The following is a 20,508-nucleotide window of genomic DNA, read 5'->3' as shown; positions in this document are numbered from 1 at the left end:
TCCTTCATGGCTGGCTCTGCAGACAAGTCCCCTCTAAGGCTGTCTATTTTGTCCCACCACCCTCTTGGAGTCTTTCTGTGTTTTTTTAAAGAGCTGTCCCAACACCTTAGTCCTGGGGTTCCTTTGTGGAGGAATTCTACTGCTCCAAACTCTCCTCCCTGAAGACCACCTGGAATAACTGGATTTTTTCCATTTTAGGTATCCACCTTAGCCTATCCATTGTCCTCCCACAGCAGAGTGATTAAAATGTTAATGATTTCTTTTGTTTGCTCTGTAGCTTCTTCAAGTCAGAGTGTATGATACGTGTCAGGATTTTTGTCAGCCCATGGATGGTTTACTACTCACTGAGGGTTGGGGTTATACATAGGATTCATAAAACCAATCAGAATTCACAAGTTGTACATAGACAGATTCCCTAAACTATCACATTGAACAAAACCCAGATTAATGGGCTCTGCTCCAAGGACAACTGTATGAAGCACAGTAGAGCCAAAGAAAGCAATTCTCAGCCACTAAAAGCATAGAACTGGCCACCACACTGTTGTGGAGGAAGACGACTAGTGGAGACCCACTGCTCCCAACTCTGGGGTTTTGGCCCTTCTGGATTTATGGTTTGCCTTAAACCCTCTCCCCTCACACAGGTGGTAGTGCAAAGCCTGCCGAAGCCTCCTCTAAGACAACTCCTTGCTCTCTCAGTGGAGTTTTCAACACCCTGTGGCTGAAACAACAACAATCCCCAATCTCCCAACCGTCCAGATTGTAATTAGTAATTTTCCCTCCTGGAAGGACTAACCGCTGTCAATCAAACAAGCTGTGCCAGATGGTCCATGCCTGTGCAGAGTACTGGAGTAAACAAGTAGCCACAGGAAAACTCAGCATCCAATAAAGATAAGAGAAAAACACAATTAAACCAAGGCAATATATCAAAGTTCTCACCGGAGAATAAAGTACATTGTTTATTCCAGCAACAAAACCCTGAAATTCCAAGAACAACAGACATGGTAACATGGTATAAACCCAACTCTCTTACTAAACTCTCTCCACCTTGTGTGTAGTGGTGCTTCTCTCTATAGGGCCACTCTTGGGTCAGTCAGCCAATGAAAGGAATCCCTCCATGGTCACTGGGGAGAGCCGAGCAGAGTCTGAGTCAATTTCCTAAGGTGTGGTGAGTCAATTTCCTAAGGTGTGTTAGCCCTACTTGCCCACCCCAACCCTGACAATACAGCCGAACGCCCAGACCCATGAGGGTAAAGGGAGTGACTTATTCTCATTAGGGCATGGAAGTTTCTGTGATAATACAGAGCCCAGGCTAGATTAGTGCAGATCTATGGAGACAATGATTATCGTGTCAGACTATGTAACGTATAAGATTAACAGTGCAAGTCTATAGTGAAACGACAGAGTATTTTAACAGTTGCCCCCATGCGTATTTACAACTTCCTGGTTGAACATCGTAACATGCTGTAACAGCTGTATAATTGTTTGAGATCCAGTGATGAAAGCACTACATAAACAAAAACATAAAAAAAAAAGTGATTCATTTAGCCAAGAATAAGTTACACTCTGATAGTCAGACCTGCAAAAGAATATATTTCAAACATTTTGGATGGAAATTGCAGGTAACGTGATTCCTGAGGTTTACATCCAAGTGCGACAAGTCATTTCAAACTCTGACTGCTGGTAGCAGCTCCTACATACATGCACCTGGGGATGTCCAGAAATGTGCACACTAACTAAGTGGGACTCTACAGGTAAATTCATTTTACAATTGCAATATAAATAGCTGAAAGTACATTTTAAAGTTTGTAAGTATATTTTATCAGTAAATTACAAAAAATATAATTATTAACTTTTAGCAAACATGGTCATTTAGCAAAATCATTGTTATAAGTACTATATAAGAGTCAGGTATTATTATAATGCACAGATTATAATAATATAGGCTCGCCTTGTTTTAAGTATCTTCTACTGTTTTAACTGCAAAATGTTGGAAGAGAAGAAGCTTGCATTTCTGATGCTGTATTATGCTTGATTTAGATTCACTTTTCCCCCCATTCAAAGTCCATACAAAATAACCTGCATCTGTTAAATAGGGAGGGTAAAGCAGATCAGGTGATACAAGAAATAGACCAAGCTCAGATCAATCCCACACAGGTTAAGGTTTAGAATTATTTATTTAGTTATTAAACATCTTATGTCTCCACCAGTCAAAACTTCCTCATTTCCAATTCTCGGGCTAGACACACATACAAAAGTCAGGAAGCACCTGATTTGCTACAAGGCCAAAATGAAGCAGCAAAGTGGATATTACATCAGACAAGTTACTGGCATATTTCCATTCCTGCATTTCTCTTGCTACCTAAACCCAGCAGCCTGGGATTTCAGGGAAATGCTGGAAAAAGGGAGCTTTTGCTCTTCATTGTGTGTGATAGCATTGATCGTAACTGCATTTTACACTGAGGCTGTTCTTACCCTAAATAAGCCCAGGAAGCCCAAGACCTTGTGTAGGGAGTTCAAAAAGGAAGTAAATGAGCAAAAACTATACAGTGGCTACTGTGCCATATGTGTTGGACCCTGCTACCCAGAACCTATTTTGTGAAATCTCTTCAAGGGCCAGATGCTTCACAGGTGCACAAGCAGGAGTCAGGGTGAAAATGTGACAGCCATCAGCTTGTCCAACATACCAGGGATGAAACCAGGAGCCTCCAGAACTAAAGTACAACTCTACAGTTTGAGCTAAAGAAGCAGCTCTGAATCTGGGGCCTGTTACATACTCTCATCCTCTGTGGATCAGGCACATATCACACACTTACCAGTGGGTTCACAAGGACCTTCCCAATCTTCTCCCTGTTTGGGGGTGTCCAGAATCCTGTTGGACAGTGTATCCTGTTGGTATGAGCTGTCCCAAAGAGGCATATGAGGATAGCGGGGCCATTTCCCCGACTGCCTCCACACAGGCCTGCAGAGCATACTAATCTTTTTGCTAGAGTATAAGCACTTTAGGAGCCTGCAGGAGCATCCACCAGTCTCAAAAGCTGGTCCAGCAACACATGAGGAGGAGAAGGGGAAGGAGGCAAGCCTAAAGTGCTACTGCACTGGTGGGAACCTAGCAGCTTACCTGTCCCCACCAACACATGTGTAATGGGCTTGCCACCTGTATTGTGTCTCTGGTCCACAAAGAGGAGAAAGGCTTACTACTACTAGCAGCTAAGAGAGTCAATTTGACTTGCGTGAGAAGAGAGATCCATGCTTTGGAACTGAAGATCTGCTAAGACCATTGGTAGGGGGGAAATCATTACAAAATGGTGGCCTATATGGACAGTGGAACTCCTCTGGACCTCAGAAATTTGGGATGAGCTTCCCCTGAAAGGGGATTTGTATAAACACTGCCTAAATGTGTTGTGCCCCTGCTAGTGGATAGCCTGCCATTGGGGACATGAAACTACTATAGCAATCAATAGTAGTTTCTTATCCCCAATGTCATAAATATTCCTTTAGCTAAAGCAGTAGAAACTGTGTTTTAGCTCTGATGGTCCTGGGTTCATAGATTCCTAAGCCAGAAGGGACCATTGTGCTCACCTAGTCTGACCTCCTGTATAACATAGGCCCTAGAACTTCTCCAAAATAATTCTTAGAGCAGATCTTTTAGACAAATATTGAATCTTGATTTAAAAGTTATCAGTGATTATCACTACAAAAGTTTTTTTCTCCTGCTGATAATAGCTCATCTTAACTAATTAGCCTCTCACAGTTTGCATGGTAACTTCCAATTTATCTGTATATATAATCTTACTATATGTTCCATTCTATGCATCTGATGAAGAGGGCTGTAGCCCACGAAAGTTTATGCACTAATAAATTTGTTAGTCTCTAAGGTGCCACAAGTACTCATGTTCTTTTTGCAGTGATGGAGAATCCACTATGACCCTTGGTAAATTGTTCCTATGATTAATTACCCTCACTGTTAAAAATGTACACCTTATTTCAAGTTTGAATTTGCCTACCTTCAACTTCCAGCCATTGAATCATGTTATACCTGTCTCTGCTAGATCAAAGAGCTTGTTGTTAAATATTTGTTCCCCATTTTACAGATTGTAATCAAGTCACCCCTTAAGCGTCTCTTTGCTAAACTAAATATACTGAGCTCTTTGAATTTAATTATTAAAAGGCATGTTTTCTAATCCTTTAATCATTCTCCTGGCTCTTCTCTGAACCCTCTCCAATTTATCAATATCCTTCTTAAATTGTGGGCACCAGAACGGGATACAGTATTCCAGCAATGGTCACACCAGTGCCAAATACAGAGGTAAAATAACCTTTCTACACCTACTCAAGATTCCCCTGTTTATGCATCCCAGGATCGCATTACTCTTTTTGCTACACCATCACACTATGAGCTCATGTTCAGCTAATTATCCATCAGGTCCCCCAAATCTTTTTCAGAGTCTCTGCTTCCCAGGATAGAGTCCCCCCATCATGTAAGTACGGCCTACGTTCTTTGTTCCTAGATATATACATTTACATTAGCCGTATTAAAACACATATTGTTTGCTTGCGCCCAATTTACCAAGTGGTGAAGATCACTCTGAATCGTTATTTACCACTCCCCCCAATTTTTTTTGTCATCTGCAAACTTTATCAGTGATTATTTTATGTTTTCTTCCATATCAATGATAAAAATGTTAAATAGTGCAAGGCAGAACTGATCCCTGTGGGAGCCCACAGGAAACGCATCCACTCCAGGAGGACTCCCATTTACAATTACATTTTGAGACCTAGTTAGCCAGCATTTAATCCATTTAATGTGTCCCATTTTATATTGTTCTACTTTTTAATCAAAATATCAAGTGGTACCAAGTCAAACACTTCTAAAAGTCTAAGTATATTACATCAACACTATTTGTTTTATCAGCTAAGTTTGTAATCTCATAAAAAAATCAAATTAGTTTGACAGGATCTATTTTCCATTAGTTCATGTTGATTTGCATTAATTATATTACCCTTCTTTAATTCCTTATTAATTGAGCTGCTCTATTATCCTGCCAGGGATCTATGTCAGGCTGACGATCCTATAATTATTCAGGTTATCCCATTTACTCTTTGTAAAAATAGGCACAATATTAGCTTTCTTCCAGTCTTCTGGACTTCCCCAGTAGTCCAAGACTTACTGAAAATCAGCATTAATGATTCAGTGAACTCTTAAGCCAGCTCTTTTAAAACTCTTGGAGGCAAGTTATCTGGACCTGCTGATCTAAAAATGTCTGACTATAGTAGCTTCTGCTTAACATCTGCCAGACCTACCAGCAGAATGGAAAGAATGTTATCACCATATGATAAGACTTTATTATCTGTTCTTTCCCAACTACAGAACAGAAATATGTATTGAACACTTCTGCCTTTTCTGCATCATTATTGATAATTCTACCATTTCCATCTATTGATGGAGCAATACCACTGTGAGGATTCTTTCTGTTCCTAATATAGTTAATATAGTTTGTACTGTCCTTAACTCTGCTGGCCATAGATTTCCTCTTGTGTCCCTTTGCACTTCCATATCAATTGTCTACAGATTCCTAACTTCTTATTTATATTCATTACTATCAACTTCCCCTTTCTTCTATTTATTATATAGATTTTTTTTTATAGATGCTTTCACTTTCACTCTAAACCAGGTCCTTTTTTTTTTTTTTTTTTAAACCAGCACAGCCTTCTTCCTCTGTTGTGGGATTGTGAGTTTTTGGGCATCTAGCAAGGTGTTCTTAAATGATTCCCAATTATCATTCACATTTTTCTGATTAATTTCTTTCTCCCAGCTGATTTGATTCATAATTGTTCTCAGTTTTGTGAAATTGATCCTATTAAAGCACCAACATATATATATTACTGGTCTAGACTTTATTCTGTTTGCACATTATAAATGTGATACAGTCTTGATCACTTGTACCAAAGCTATTAATTTTTAGTTCTGTGATCGGTTCTTCTTTACCTGTTAGGACAAAGGTATAATAAAGAATTTGCTATGTCGGCTGCAACACTATTTGACTCAGGAAATTGTCATCTAAAATGTTTAGAAATTCCAAGGATGTTTTAGCACTGGAAGCATGAGATCTCCAGGCATACGTCACTCAGATGGAAGTCCCCCATGAGGACATAGGTGCCTAAAAAGGTGGTCATCCTGTTCCCCAGTTTGATTTGATAATTTGCAGTAGCAGACACCAACTAATACACTGTCTTGTGCTTTATCTGTTAGGACATTAATCCATAAGTATTCAAAATCATTTTCTTCTGAGTGATCAGTGACTCGGAAACAGATATGCTATTTTTGACAGAGTGGCACTCCTCCTCCCCTTTTTTCTACTTGATCCTTCCTAAATAGATCATAACCATTGATTTTAACATTCCAACCATGTAAATCATCCCACCAACTAGATCAAATTTATGCTCATAAACGAGACATTCCAATTCTCCTTCTTTGTTTCCCAAGTTCCTAGCATTCATGTACAGGCAATTCAATAACTTCTTCTCTTCATCTCCTTTCATTCCTTGGATAATTTTGTTTTCAACATCTCAATTTTGTGCTCATACCTTCCCTCTTTTTACCCTTCCTTTTTGCCATTAGTTTAACTCTCTCCTGACTATTCTAGCCAGCCTGTCCCTATGAATTGGTTCCCCTTCTACTGGGGTGAAGGCCTCCAAACTATACAGCACCCTCTTCCTATTGAAGGTGGATGGATGTTCCACAACACCAAAGTCTTCTACCCTACACTACCTACTTAGCCAGTGATTCACTTCCAGAATCTTCTAACTTCTGTTTTCCTTCACTCCTGGGACAGAAGGATCTCAGAGATGATCACTTGGACATTTGTCTTCTTCAGCACGCTTCCGAGTCCCCTAAAGTCATCTACTATGTGTGAGATATCCTGCGACGCAGCGCCATTAGTGCCAATATTAACTATCATGAACGAACCCCCGCCAATCTACTTCAGAAACCTACCCAGTCTTGGAGTGACATCTCATGTCTTGGCTCCAAGAAGGCAGCTTCTCTTCAGTTGTCCAGGGTTCAAGCCCTGCTGGCTGCCTATCCACCCCCAGCTCAGAGTTTGATAAGCTGGTACTCCAAAGAAGCCTAGAGCCTCAACACTCATTCATTATACTAGCAATCAGCGTGTTAGCAGCAAAACAATTTCATACAGGAGCTTCCTCTCCCAAAGACAATGGAATTAGCTCAGTAGTTATTATTTCTAACTCTGCTTGAGGGCCTGGCATTTGCCCCGTCAGTCACCACTATTTGCAGAAAGCAAAGAGAGACCAGCAGCACAATCATGGGGTTTTGGTTTGGTTTTTTTTAAACATGGCTGGGCTCCAAGTAGCACATTTCCTGCAAACAAACCCACAGCTGAGAATATTCAAAACCAGCTGGAAATATCTTACTTGTGCTTGGATCACTTCACAGGGCCTCACATGTGGTTCTTCTTTCTCAAGCAATGACAGAAATATGACATGAGCATTAAGGATGTCTGTTTCACTCACAGCTCTTGGTTTGCCTATTGCTTTAATTTGATCATGCCTAGAGTTTTTAGCGTGGTCACCACTTTACAGTCATTATCAAGGTCAGTAGAGAAGATTTATACCCATTTCTGCCACCACCAAATGCTTGAAATGTTTGTCAGGCCTCTACTACAAGACCTCATTTAACGGACACACACCAGCTGTTATTCTGCCTAGTAACTCTGAACACAGAGGTTGATTTTGCAAAAGCTTACATATGATTAGCCTTTACTCACATGAGTACTTTCACTTACTTCAGTGGGACAACTCATAGGAGTAAGAGCTACTCTCAGGAGTAAAGGTTTGCAGAATTGGGCCATTTTCTTTGTCAAATAGTACCAGTTGCCAAATACAACCCCTGCAATTTACAATATCAGCCAGGCAACATACAACTAAATGACCTATATATTTATTATCAGCTTGCCTGTACTCAAACCATCAGTTAATGCCCAAATGGTACATGGGACCAGAAATTCTGACCTCACTTACACTGGAGTAAGCCAGGAGCAACTCCATTAACTTTTATTGGATTTTCATAGGTGTGAAACTGGGCTGAGATCATGGTCAGTTCCTAGGAAAGGAGAATGTAAATTCCTTGAAATCCATTCTAACCCAATGGACCACAATGGAACATTTGTTTTTATTTCCTGAAATTATGTATGGGTTGCTAAACAACTCAATGCGGAAACAGCATTAAGTCAAGTCAAATTATCCCACTCATCCATTTGCTGGGGAAAAAAAAAGTGGTAAAGAATAAGAGCAACCCCAGAACACAGTCATGCTCATAATTATTAAATACTATGCTTGACAATTGCCACACTGATCAAGAACTGCTACCATGGAACAAAATAGCAAATAATACATGCTAGCTATATTCTTAGATCCTCAGTTCCAGAATCCCTTTTCCAAACAAAGATATGGACTACAGGATATTTTTCATTGACAAAATGGAATAGCTGAGTCTTTCAGTGACCCAAGGTTCTTTTCTAACTGCACCAGACTAGCCAAGATATAGCAGGCCTTTGGCATCACTGCTGACCTACCTAATACTTGGTTGGTTAGACAATGGGAATGCGGAATATAAATAAATTATTCTGAATCTGGATTACAAACTCTGGGAAACCAAAAACTAAATAGCAAAAACAGAGAGAGAGAGAGAGAGAGAGAGAGAATGCAGAGATTTGACCTGGGAACCGCTGCTCTTCAGGTTCTATAGTGGGCCTTTAGCAGCAGAAATCAACATTAAACATTGGCCGGCTGTACAAATACATTTTACTGTACTACTGCTTTGTTTGTTTGTTTTTTTAAAAAGCATTTGGTCTCTTAGGCCATCTGTGAAATGGCGTTAATAAATAATTCCTTACTTCATAGGGGTGTTGTGAGGATAAATTAATTAATTCCTGGGAGGTGAGCCGATATAGTGATGAGCCTATAAACAAAAACATTCCCCAAAACCTCAATTTTAATAATGTTTTGCCTCTAAAACATAAATGCAAATATGAGCATGCATAACATGGTGTAGTTTAATACAACTTGGAATTTCACATGTCACTAACGCTAAGGAACTTAAAAGAAAAGAATGGTGAAAAGAGCAGAGAACTTCCCATATGTTTTCATTAATGGGTCATGCAAACATTTTATAGATTTCAGGACTGGGAAACTTATCATATAATGAAATAACAGGCTTAATTTTCATGTTGCTATATTTAGCAACTTCGTGTATTTAGTAACATCCAACTCCAGCTGTAAGGTGTTTGCAAAAACACTTAAGAATATTCTGATCTATCATATTGTTTTAATTTAGTTCAGAGAATTTAAAGTGAACTCATCAATGAAGAATGAACTGAATTTTATTTGTGTGATATGCTATATGGGCAGACTGCCAATACTTCAGCAAAGATAATATTTAAATAAATATAGGCCTGATCCTGTTAAATGCTGTGTGCCCAAAAGTTTCCTGTCATGCTTCCCCCTTACCAGTAATGGATTCTATCCATGCCCCCCACCTCCATTATTGCATGGTTGGGCTCAGCAGAGGAGCTTGGGCTGAAAGCAGAGCTGGGGGCAAAACTGGGGATGGGAAAGGAGCTGGGGCTAGAGGCAGAGCTGGCTTGTGAGCAAAGAGGGAATGAGGGCAGAACCGGGCTAGGGACTGAGGGGAGCTGTGGCCGGAGCTGGGCAGGGGGCGGAGTGGAACTGCGTCTGGGGACAGAGCTCAGCTGGGGGCAGAGCGGGACTGAGTGGTGCTCCCTCCAGGCCCCCAGTGTGGGCTGGCGCTGGCCCCACTGTGCGCCCTCTGACCCAAATGTTCCTCCACGGCACCCCTTGCAAGCATACCCCACAGTTTGGAGACCACGGATATACAGACACTGTTTAATGGGCAAGGCAGAATGTTTTTAGAAAAGTCAGCATCATAGATACATTTTCTCTGTATGTATGAAAAGAATTAAGACAACACAGATCAGCATGTTAAAAAATGCTTTTTGAGCTATGAAAAGAGACATCTCTAAGACTATCCAAAAGCTTCATGTTAAAACTACTTCAAGATACATATTTTCTTATGCTAGCAAAGAAATGCTTCATCAGCCACATCTGCAGTTAGCAAGAGTGACATCCAACGGCCTAACAACAGTTCCTGGAGACTTGTTCTTCATAAGTGCATAACCCTGCATCTTATTCAAAAGTTGAATCGCAACTGAATAATCAATCCATCTCTCTCCAGAGAAGCAATGTGAATCAGCAGAGTGAAATTCAGAGACAATTAATCAAAGACAAGAGAAAAGGAGTACTTGTGGCACCTTAGAGACCAACAAATTTATTTGAGCATAAGCTTTCGTAAGCTAAAGCTCTCTTCAGCTCACGAAAGCTTATGCTCAAATAAATTTGTTAGTCTCTAAGGTGCCACAAGTACTCCTTTTCTTTTTGCGAATACAGACTAACACGGCTGCTACTCTGAAAGACAAGAGAAAGACAAACAAATTTATTAGAGCATAAGCTTTTGTGAGCTACAGCTCACTTCATCGGATGCAAGAGAAAGACAGATGTATTTATCATACACATATGATGTAGGAAGGAGACAAAAAAAAATATGGTCACTGCTGCCTTATTGACTGCAAAATAAGAGACTAGTAATTAATCATCAGGGGGTACACACTGAAAGGAAATATCAATTGGATTTGGAGGAACTTCAGTTTTCTAATGGAACAATTCCTTTGCAGAGGTAACTGGCATAGTTTCTTTAAATTAAAATGGCAACCAGCCAATTCTCAGCCAATTTATGTATCATTTCAGGCAGTCCCAAGAATTACAAAACAAATGTGCATTTTGTTTTTTAAAAGTCATTTAAATGTTATAAGAAAAGGAGTACTTGTGGCACCTTAGAGACTAACAAATTTATTAGAGCATAAGCTTTCGTGAACTACAGCTCACTTCATCGGATGCAAGTGAGCTGTAGCTCACGAAAGCTTATGCTCTAATAAATTTGTTAGTCTCTAAGGTGCCACAAGTACTCCTTTTCTTTTTGCGAATACAGACTAACACGGCTGCTACTCTTAAATGTTATAGTAAACCAATAGCATCGACAGTCTGATGAACTATGATGGAAGAGCTTTCCTCTGAAATATAATCTTTGAAACCTACAAGAACCATCATCTAACTTTTTATAACTTTATTTACTGTATATTTTACTTTTCCATCTTTTGTTTAGTTAAATCTAAATTGCCATATGTTTCTCCCTCTCGACATTTATTGAAGTTTGGAGAACATGGCCCCCAAAACCAAACATGAGGGGAGTGGCTATCTAATGCACCATCAGCGCTGAGGGAGGAAAATGTCCCCAGTCCCTACAGCTATGTCAGCGTAGGGCCCCAAAATCCCAACACCTCCCCACCACAATGTAACAGGATATTAGCAGATGGGATTGGGAATGAGCCTTGCTGTCGTGGAGTTTCTGCACTGGGTTAGTGGAGGGCAGGTATCGCAGCCATCCCCACATAGACATTGGTGGTTGACCCTGACCTCAAGGTTTACCTCTTTTCCAGAACATTTATGAATAAATTGAACAGCACAGATCTCAGTACAGATCCTTGGGGGACCCCACTATTTACCTCTCTCCATTGTTTCCTATCTTTTAATCAATTACTGATCCATAAGAGAGCCTTCCCTCTTAACCAACGACTGCTTACTTTGATTAAGAGCCTTTGGTGAGGGAACTTGTCAAAGGCTTTCTGAAAGTCCAAATATACTATATCAACTGGATCACCCTTGTCCATATTTATTGACTCCCTCAAAGAATTCTGATAGATTGGTGAGGCATAATCTCCCTGTACAAAAGCCATGCTGACTCTTCCTCAACATGGCATATTTATTGTGTGTCTGATAATTCTGTTCTTTACTGTCGTTTCAACCGATTTGCCAGGTACTGAAGTTAGGCTCGCCAGCCTGCAATTGCCAGGATTGCCTCTGGAGCTTTTTTTAAAAATACGCATTACATTAGCTACCCTCCACATAGCTGATTCAGAGGCTGATTTAAGTGACAGGCTAAATACAACAGTTCTACAATTTCATATTTGAGCTCCCTCAGAAATCTTGGGTGACTTGTTAGCCCAGCTCCTAACATTTGCTTACTGTAGCAGCCTTCTGAATTGATGGACAATTGGAAAGGAAATTCATCAATTAAATAAGCTAAAATAATTAAAGAAATGACCAGAGTTCACTTTAACAAGCACACTAATCAAACTGAAAAGTCACTATAATTTTCTGGAGAAAGTCTTGCTCTCATGGTAACTGATCTAACTTCCTTATTCTGTTTGGTTGACTGGCTCACTTTAGTTTGTGAATCCCATTGGAAAGGTTTGGTCCTTTTAATTATATAGGAATGGTGAAACAATCCAGGGATTTGTTTTGGAGAAGGGTGCAGTATAAATGTGCTGTATAGCTATTAATAATTATGATATGTTATTGTGCCTATGAACCTGCACATCTGCTACTATCTTCAGTTCCTCCACTATTATGCCAGAAACAGGTCCCAGATGGGAAGCTTCACTGCTTCACACATAACCAGAGAGACTACATGCACACAGAGTAGGAAAGGTATTGCACACACATCAAACTCGTAGACAAAATGATCACATTTTTTGGGGGTATCCAAACTACCACACCTCTGGAGTCTGGAATCAGAAAGGACAGCTAAACTTCTATGTGCTAGCGTGAGTCCATTCCTCATGCATATCAAGTGGATGGGTTTTTTGTTGCTTTAAAATATACTGTCCAAGTGGACAGTAGGCACCACTGCAGGATATGGAGTCTGGTCAGGTAGAGCTATGTGTTTGCCCATGGACATGTCTGAAATGGAATGAATGTGCCTGCCTTTCAGAATGCCTCGGCAGGCTTTGAGTTTGTAGGTAAGGACTCTGTATTCAGGGATCCAGTATCTGACTGTTTATGAGTCACAGAACTTCAGGAAGCTCAGACTTTGTAGGCAGGGCCAAGTGCTCAGCATATGCTCATGGTGGGATCTGAGTGTCTCAACAGGCTTTGGAAATTCCAAGGATTGAGTTGATAGTTAGGGCAAGAATGATTTGTCTGTTTCAAAGTGGTTCTAGTTAATTAAATTGCAGCCTTGTTCTATAATAAATTGTTCCTTGTTAAAGAAATCCTTCATCTGCATAATAAATGAATCTATCAATTAAAATTGAGTCTCTGCCTCTCCATCAAGCAATATCAAAAGTCACTTGAAACCTGAACAATTGTGGTGTATTTAACCCATGATTTAAAGAATGAAAATGTACATGTTAAGGAAAACTTTAGTAGAATTATTTTCTTTCAATTAATCACACGCACAATAAGAATGGACATGATGATTTAACTGGACACATGCTATTAAAATGTTTCTTTTTTATGGGGCTGATCTTCAGACTGGCTTTAACCAGAATCCACTTTTGCACATTCAAAATTAAATTCTTGCGTTTTTTAGACATGATCTCAACTTTAATTAAAAAATCATTTCTTTATTTCACATGTAGAGAACATTTGAACAAAATATAACAATAAATCAAAGTCAGAAAAATAATATTCTATGCATGATATAATGGGCACACTTAAGTTTTATTACGGAGAACGTTTTTACCATTCTCTAGCAGTATTTCCTATCTATATAATGAGGACCTCTACTAGAAAGAGTAGAATCTTTCAAAACAATAAATTTTAAAGATGCCTACTACATTGCAATGTAGTGGGCATCTAGTAACTAGAAGACAAATTATTACATCCACTTACATATTAAGAACATAATCAGCAGAAAATACAGGGTATATTCCTGCTGGAGAGTTTAACAACTTACCTGCAACACACAAACTAGCACATGAAAATGTTTCTGCCTCTTTCTAAAAGAATTATCCAGATTTTGGTCAAAATATAATAACTCCCACAGTACTAATGTGCTGTTTGAACTCTGAAGACCATTACTTGTCTAAAGCATAAGTGGTTTATTTTTCCAGTGTATTAATTAACATAGTTGTGTGAGAAAGGCAAGAGTGGGTGGATACATCATACCCTCAGACTATTATTGTCACCTTGCCAAAACAGATAATACTGCCAAAATCAGTGATTTAAGCTGTCAGAAACTACTATTTACTTTCCCCCTTCTATTGGATAGTGTTTTGTTTAAACTCAGAAGAAAATCTGAAATAGTCTTGAATTAGAACACATATTTGCCATTTTTTTCACATCTGTTCTCTCCCAGCACATTCCATTTATTAAAAAACATGTCTGTAGAACCTTTGTATATAAAGAAGAATACCCTGGTGTCCCCAGTGTTTAGGAGGTTGATTTTTTGAACAGTTGGAATAAAGTCCCTATTTCCCTTGCTATAAGATAAAAGAAAAAGAAAGAAGTACGGACACAAATGTCAGAAAAACACTTCTCTCAAGGTCACCTTACAATATCTGGTAATGTAAAGTTCATTACAACTAATGCCAAGGTGGAGCAAATGTGACATCCTATTATGCCCTATGGAAGCAGGATATCATTCCCTCAGCCAGACACTGGCTCCTCCTATGACCTCTAGCTGCATTCTGGGGAAAGCCCAGCCATCTGCCTATCATCCTTCCCTGTGGTGTGCTCAGTGGATAGCCAGCTGAACTCAGTTCTATAGCTGCTCCATCATTTCAAATGGGAAATGGAGTCTCCAGATACAAGACTGAACTGGAACGATGATACCAAAAAGCCAGAGAAGAGAGGTCAGCTAGTATTTTCCTTTGAATACTAAGCCATTGTTTTCTTTAAACATTTGTTGAAACACTAACAAGACCGGAGCATAAATAACAGCTGCTTTCAAGCAGTTTTCACTTTTGAATACCAACCTGCCAGAAGTAGAGGTTGCATATTTTCAGTAGGGATGGGAAAACCAGAAAAATGGAAAAAAATTAGAAGACTTAAAATTAGATCCCATTTAAAAAAAAAAAAAAAGAATTTTATGAAAATTTTCTTGACGTTGTTCCTCCTTTCTTCAAAATGTCAAAACATTGAAAATATTCAACCAACTGGTGAAAAAATGGGGTGAGAGTTGGGAGGGAATTTTGCAAAACTTTCATCAAAATTTTCTGTGATTTTCCTTTTAAATTTTCATTGAAATTTTGAAATTTGAAGAATTTTAATCATCTCTACTTAAAATAGTCATCCCTTCCCCAAGCAGAGGTCTGCATTAGTTCAAATAAACTGATGGTCCTAAGTCCATCAGGATCAGAGACGCTCTCTTTATCACCCTCTTCATTAAGCATGCTTCCTACCTCTTAATTACAGTTTGCTTACCTTTCCATTATTAAAAACAACAACAATTTGTATTGTGGTAACTCCTTGTACCCCTGTGTGCTAGGTGCTGTATAAACACAGAACTGTAGTGTATTTATGTATAGTCCCAGGTTGAACTATAATGTTGCAACATAATTGTCATTTTGGCCTTGTAATTGCTCTGTTATGCCTACGAGACTGCTACAATGGGGTTATTTTCAGGCAGCTCTATGAGAGAAAGGCATACATTAGGTCTCTGCATTTTACTGAGGTGTTTTGAGATACTGCTGTCAAGAGTCTTCCTCTAGCAGGTATAGCATGCCAATATTTGAGCTGAGCTATCAAAACTGAAATATGATTTGTGCTTTTTTGTGCATCAAACTCCTACTCCTGAGGAATATTTACCATCTAAAAACAAAAATACTGCCATAAGGTGTGAATAAAATTAAATCTCTTTTGTTTAAAAGGAAATGGCCTGACAGAGATATTTTCCAATATTAAAAAATGGCGTAACCATGTATTAATATAACAAATTCCATCATGTGACTCTGGGAGGAGGGGCCCTAAGCAGATGCCAATTGCCTTAGTCCAGCTCTGTCCATGTGTGTATCTGGGTATCTGGCTGGTGAATCTTGCCCATATGCTCAGGGTTTAGCTGATTGCCATATTTGGGGTCGGGAAGGAATTTTCCTCCAGGGCAGATTGGAGAGGCCCTGGAGGTTTTTCGCCTTCCTCTGTAGTATGGGGCATGGTTGACTTGAGGGAGGCTTCTCTGCTCCTTGAAGTCTTTGAACCATGATTTAAGGACTTCAATAGCTCAGACATGGGTGAGGTTTTTCATAGGAGTGGGTGGGTGAGATTCTGTGGCCTGCACTGTGCAGGAGGTCAGACTAGATGATCAGAATGGTCCCTTCTGACCTTAGTATCTATGAATCTATGAATCCCACTGAAAGTAAGCTAGCTCAAGGAGCCCAGCAGACCATATCTGCACAATCTACTTTGATTGGCATCTCATTTTGCTGTCTCAAGTCGGCGAAGCTTAGGAGACCGCTACTACTTTTTGTTTTCAATACGAACCCTGTGTAACTTACATCACCATAAGTTCCGAATATGACCTGAAGGAGAAGAGATCCTTTTTTATAATTCTACAGCCTGGTCTCTGTGAATGGATATCATTCTACCTGGTTTATGTGCTTCATTTCTGCCACTGAAATGGCAGGAATTTACAAACGTATCACAATTTTATAATTGTCTTTAGAGGTTGGTACTGAAGGGCCATGTAATTGCAGGGACACTGAGAACCATGGGAAAAAAGCCTTCTGCTGATGGCAATCACACACATAGTACTGTATGTAATAACAGAACTGCAACAAACTAACACTAAAGTATTAGGTTGCTCTTAAATTATTAGTAATAAATTAATCTACTATACTGTACAACAGGGTTGGGCCCAAAATGTGGCTGCTTTTTGCTTTACCACCCAAACAATCCAGTCAATAGCAGTATTAATATTAGCTGTGAAAACATCCCTTTACAAGATTTGTATCCATTGCTCACTCAGCTAAAAAGATACCTGGCAAAAGCAGTTACCATACATGTTGGTGATACTATGAGTAAAATTCTTTTCTATGCAAGACTGCTTATGTCAGACAGTGCAGACTCCTTGGCAGCTTCGAGACTCCCTTTAATACAGCTCTTTCCACAATATATTGAGTCAAATTCTACCCTCAAACATGGAAACTTCAATGGGAGTTCCATATCCATGTCTGAGAACACAACATCTTATTCCTCTGGGGTGAAATTAATTACCACCAATGGCACCCCATCTCCCATGAAGAGGGTGCCAGCACAAAACCCATACACCACTGCCCCCAATGCAGCCTTCCAAGGTGGTCTGTGCAGAGCCAGTGTGGACAATGTTTCCCCCTCGTTTGAAAGGTGTAGAGGAACCACCACATTGCTGCTCCACCTGTGATGCCCCAGGGTTGCTCTCACATAGGGCTTAACTGTGGCTTGTAATGGCCAGCTTCACCATGGGTGAATTACCAATCCTATCTGTACATTAAAAGGGGAAAAGATTTGCCACTCTGGCAAGTGTTTAAGGCTGCTGCAAGGCTTGTTTAATCCAGCCCAACCTTCCCCCGCCCTTCCACATATAAAAAGAAAAGGTATTTCCACTCTCAAGGACAAACAGCCAGAGGTAGCCAGATCATAGAGGCTGCTTACTAAATACATGCTTTTAGCTATGCTTTAGACACCAGTCGTCATTAACATCTCAGCCTTGCCTTTATACTGGATATCTCTGTTCTCAGTGGGAAGTGATTTCTTGACAGCTGCTCTGCGATATACCACATGTGTCCTGCCTCCATCTTCCTCCTGTCTGCCCTTCTCCTGAGGTTCAATGAAGAACTCATCCTTGTCTGTGCGAATCATGCCAGCCTAGGAATGACAGGACAGAGATGGAACATTTTAAGTTACTATGCATACAGCAGATATTGTGAGTAAACAGTTACAATATGCTTAAGCACACTTTAGCACTCTCCAGAAAGCAGTTAGAGTGCAGGGAGTAAGCGAAATGAATTCTTCATTAGAGCAAAATGTAGCATTAATGCCTCAACTTGACAATGAAGGACAAAGGTAAAACACCAGACCAAAGGGATTTCTACTAGAATCTAATTACAAGGGTTGGGACTAAAATATGTGTGTGCAAATGGACTCTCAATTAGAAATCAATTGCAAAGAAACAGGTAATATGACCATAGTGATTTGTCAGCCACAAATTGCTCCAGTGTTGTACGAATACCCATGCCTGCTAAATACAGAATCAATTCAGCATCATAAGCTGTCCCAGATGTATGATTCTATGGTGCTTGATCAGACCTTTCTATTCAGGGACAAGATGGTGAAGTGCTAAGCCTGGTTAGCTGGCAAATAAGCTTTGTAAATTTTTCTCCTGCATTAATGCATCATGTAAAGATGACACAAAGGACTGTACTGGCACAAACTCTCTTAGCCAGTTAGCAAAAAATCATTAAAATATAATTTTCTGTAATAACTTTCTAAGGGATAAAAGCTTAAAAATCCAAACCAGGACAAATATACTGGTATGAAAAACTGAAAGCCTTACTTGTCCAACGAAGCACAAAAGAAAAGCCTGACAACTTTTCTCAGCATGTTCACTGCTAACTAGAGCAGTATGAAAGTCATTAAGATAGTTTGTTTTTTACTACCATAGAGAACAATCTATCTATCCAACATTTTTATTTGGATGGAAAAATATCTAGCCTTTCACCGCAAATGTCTGTGTAATGTTATAGTACTGCTCTGCTGAGGAAGGTTAAGATAGTCAACAATTGGCTTGCATTGATTTTCCTGACAAGATGGGTACATATGTGTTTGCACATCTACGTTTGAGAACTTCAGCTAAAGAACTCTAGTTTTGTAAACAGAAAGCCTTGACTATGACGACATGAAAAACAGCAGAAGAAATTCTTAATAGTACTGAATAGGGGAACATCACCAAACGTAGCCTTCTGGAAGCTGGTTACTTCACCTATTAATAACTCCCTTTTCTTTATTGTGCTAATCAGTGACACTAGAGAGTCAACCACCATTAAGCACAGTACCCCATCCAGTCATTAGGCTTATGGCATGTTCAAGTGAGTGTGTCTGCATATTTATACCACACATTATAGTGGTATCTAGGCACCTAGGATTTCTAATTTGTATGCCAGAGCACTCCCAAGAGAACCAAAAAGGGACCCAATTTCTGGCCCCTTTGAAGTCAATGTCCAAACTACCATTGTTGTCATTTGGACACTCCACATACCCCAATGGTAAAATTTTAATACAGTGCAAGTGCACAGAAATACTTTTGCAAGACAACATTAAACTACTTTTGCTGCTGCTATAAATACAGCATGCTCTTTGATTCCCTTCTTGGAAAAATGTCAGGTTCATTTGTCATGTCTTAACTTACATTAGGCAATATTTCCAGTCCTAAATTTTATTTATTTTGATATATATAGTGTATACAAAAACAGATTAAAGGGGAAGGATTAAAGAAACAAAATTATATTCAAACAATTCAGGTTGCTATTCTGTTGCCTATACAGCGAGCAAACTGAATTTGAAATCCTGTCCCGATTCCTTTTATCTAATTTAGATTCTACATCAGACACAAGGAACGTGAAATAGGCTCAGCAGCCAAGCAAGCTAAAACAACCAAGAAAACAAATGTTAAACTGGATAGAAAGCAATTGATCTTGTTCCTGTAAACAGGAATGTGTACACAGAAACTTCAGAATTACTATTCTGTTGCTTTATATCTTTTTTTAAAAGTATACATATACCCAAAGCTAAATTTTCAAAACTTTGCATGAAATATGCACTACAATAGATCAAGAAAGGAGCAAAAATTTGCATGCTCAGACAGAAACACAGACTATGATGAGCATGTCATATTTAAACCTAGTGCAAATATACATATGGCTTAACTAATATAGGTGTGCAGTTGCCATTTACAATCAACATATAAGTGGGCAAATATAAAAAGTATGCATTTCTAGATGAATTAAACTCACCAATAATAAAGAAATTCATGGTGGATCTTAATAATTCATGGAGGATTTAATAGGCAAAGGCACATCATGATGCTAGGAAAAATGCTGCTGTGGTACTGAAGTCAGCATGACGAACTAAAGGCAACTTAAATTGGGGTTTAAGCTTTCCAACCAAATGAATAAGAATTAGAAAATTCTTGCAATCAATAATCAAACAGATCTTCCAAAAACACAGATCTGAAAAACAAACTTCCTCCCAGGGCGTTGATCCTCTTTGAAAAAGAAAAAGGAATTTGTTCAGGTTGAATGAAGCACCACAGCTGCTTGAGAAAATGAAGACACTACCCTGGAAAGGCTAAACACAAGACCAGACGACAAAAAAGATACCCTAGCATGCTGGGAATCCTGAATAAACTGGCCGTGACATTACACTATAAAGGGCTGGGGCACAAAAAGGCTCTCTACAAAGATGTCTTTTCTTCTAGGACAAATAACCAAGGTTTAGATCCCACTCAAGATCGGGGGGGTTAAGCTAGGCTTTGCAGTTCCAGGTTTGAGGTTGACTCTAGAGATGAACAAAAAATGGATCCGTCCCCCAGAAAAGTTTAAC

The 20,508-nt window shown here is 39.4% G+C and overlaps 1 protein-coding gene across 10 annotated transcripts in view; it reads right to left on the bottom strand.

Moving 5' to 3' along the window:
• Positions 1-20,508, bottom strand: part of ADAMTS2 (ADAM metallopeptidase with thrombospondin type 1 motif 2) — a 253,472-nt gene that overhangs the window by 138,818 nt on the left and 94,146 nt on the right. For 9 of the 10 annotated variants that reach the window (XR_006283147.1, XM_038414454.2, XM_043520282.1 and 6 more), the window contains one exon: positions 17,622-17,775. Coding sequence is in view for 9 of the 10 variants with exons in the window: in XM_038414454.2 (XP_038270382.1) it covers positions 17,622-17,775 (154 nt within the window). In the remaining variant the exon portion in view is untranslated. Of the gene's footprint in view, positions 1-14,909; positions 14,959-17,621; positions 17,776-20,508 lie in introns of those variants that run through there. The other variant, XM_043520288.1, reaches the window with a different exon arrangement.

Source organism: Dermochelys coriacea, chromosome 8 (genome assembly GCF_009764565.3).
Source record: "Dermochelys coriacea isolate rDerCor1 chromosome 8, rDerCor1.pri.v4, whole genome shotgun sequence".
NCBI classification, from domain to species: domain Eukaryota; kingdom Metazoa; phylum Chordata; order Testudines; family Dermochelyidae; genus Dermochelys; species Dermochelys coriacea.
This window is presented reverse-complemented; position numbering and strand designations above follow the sequence as displayed.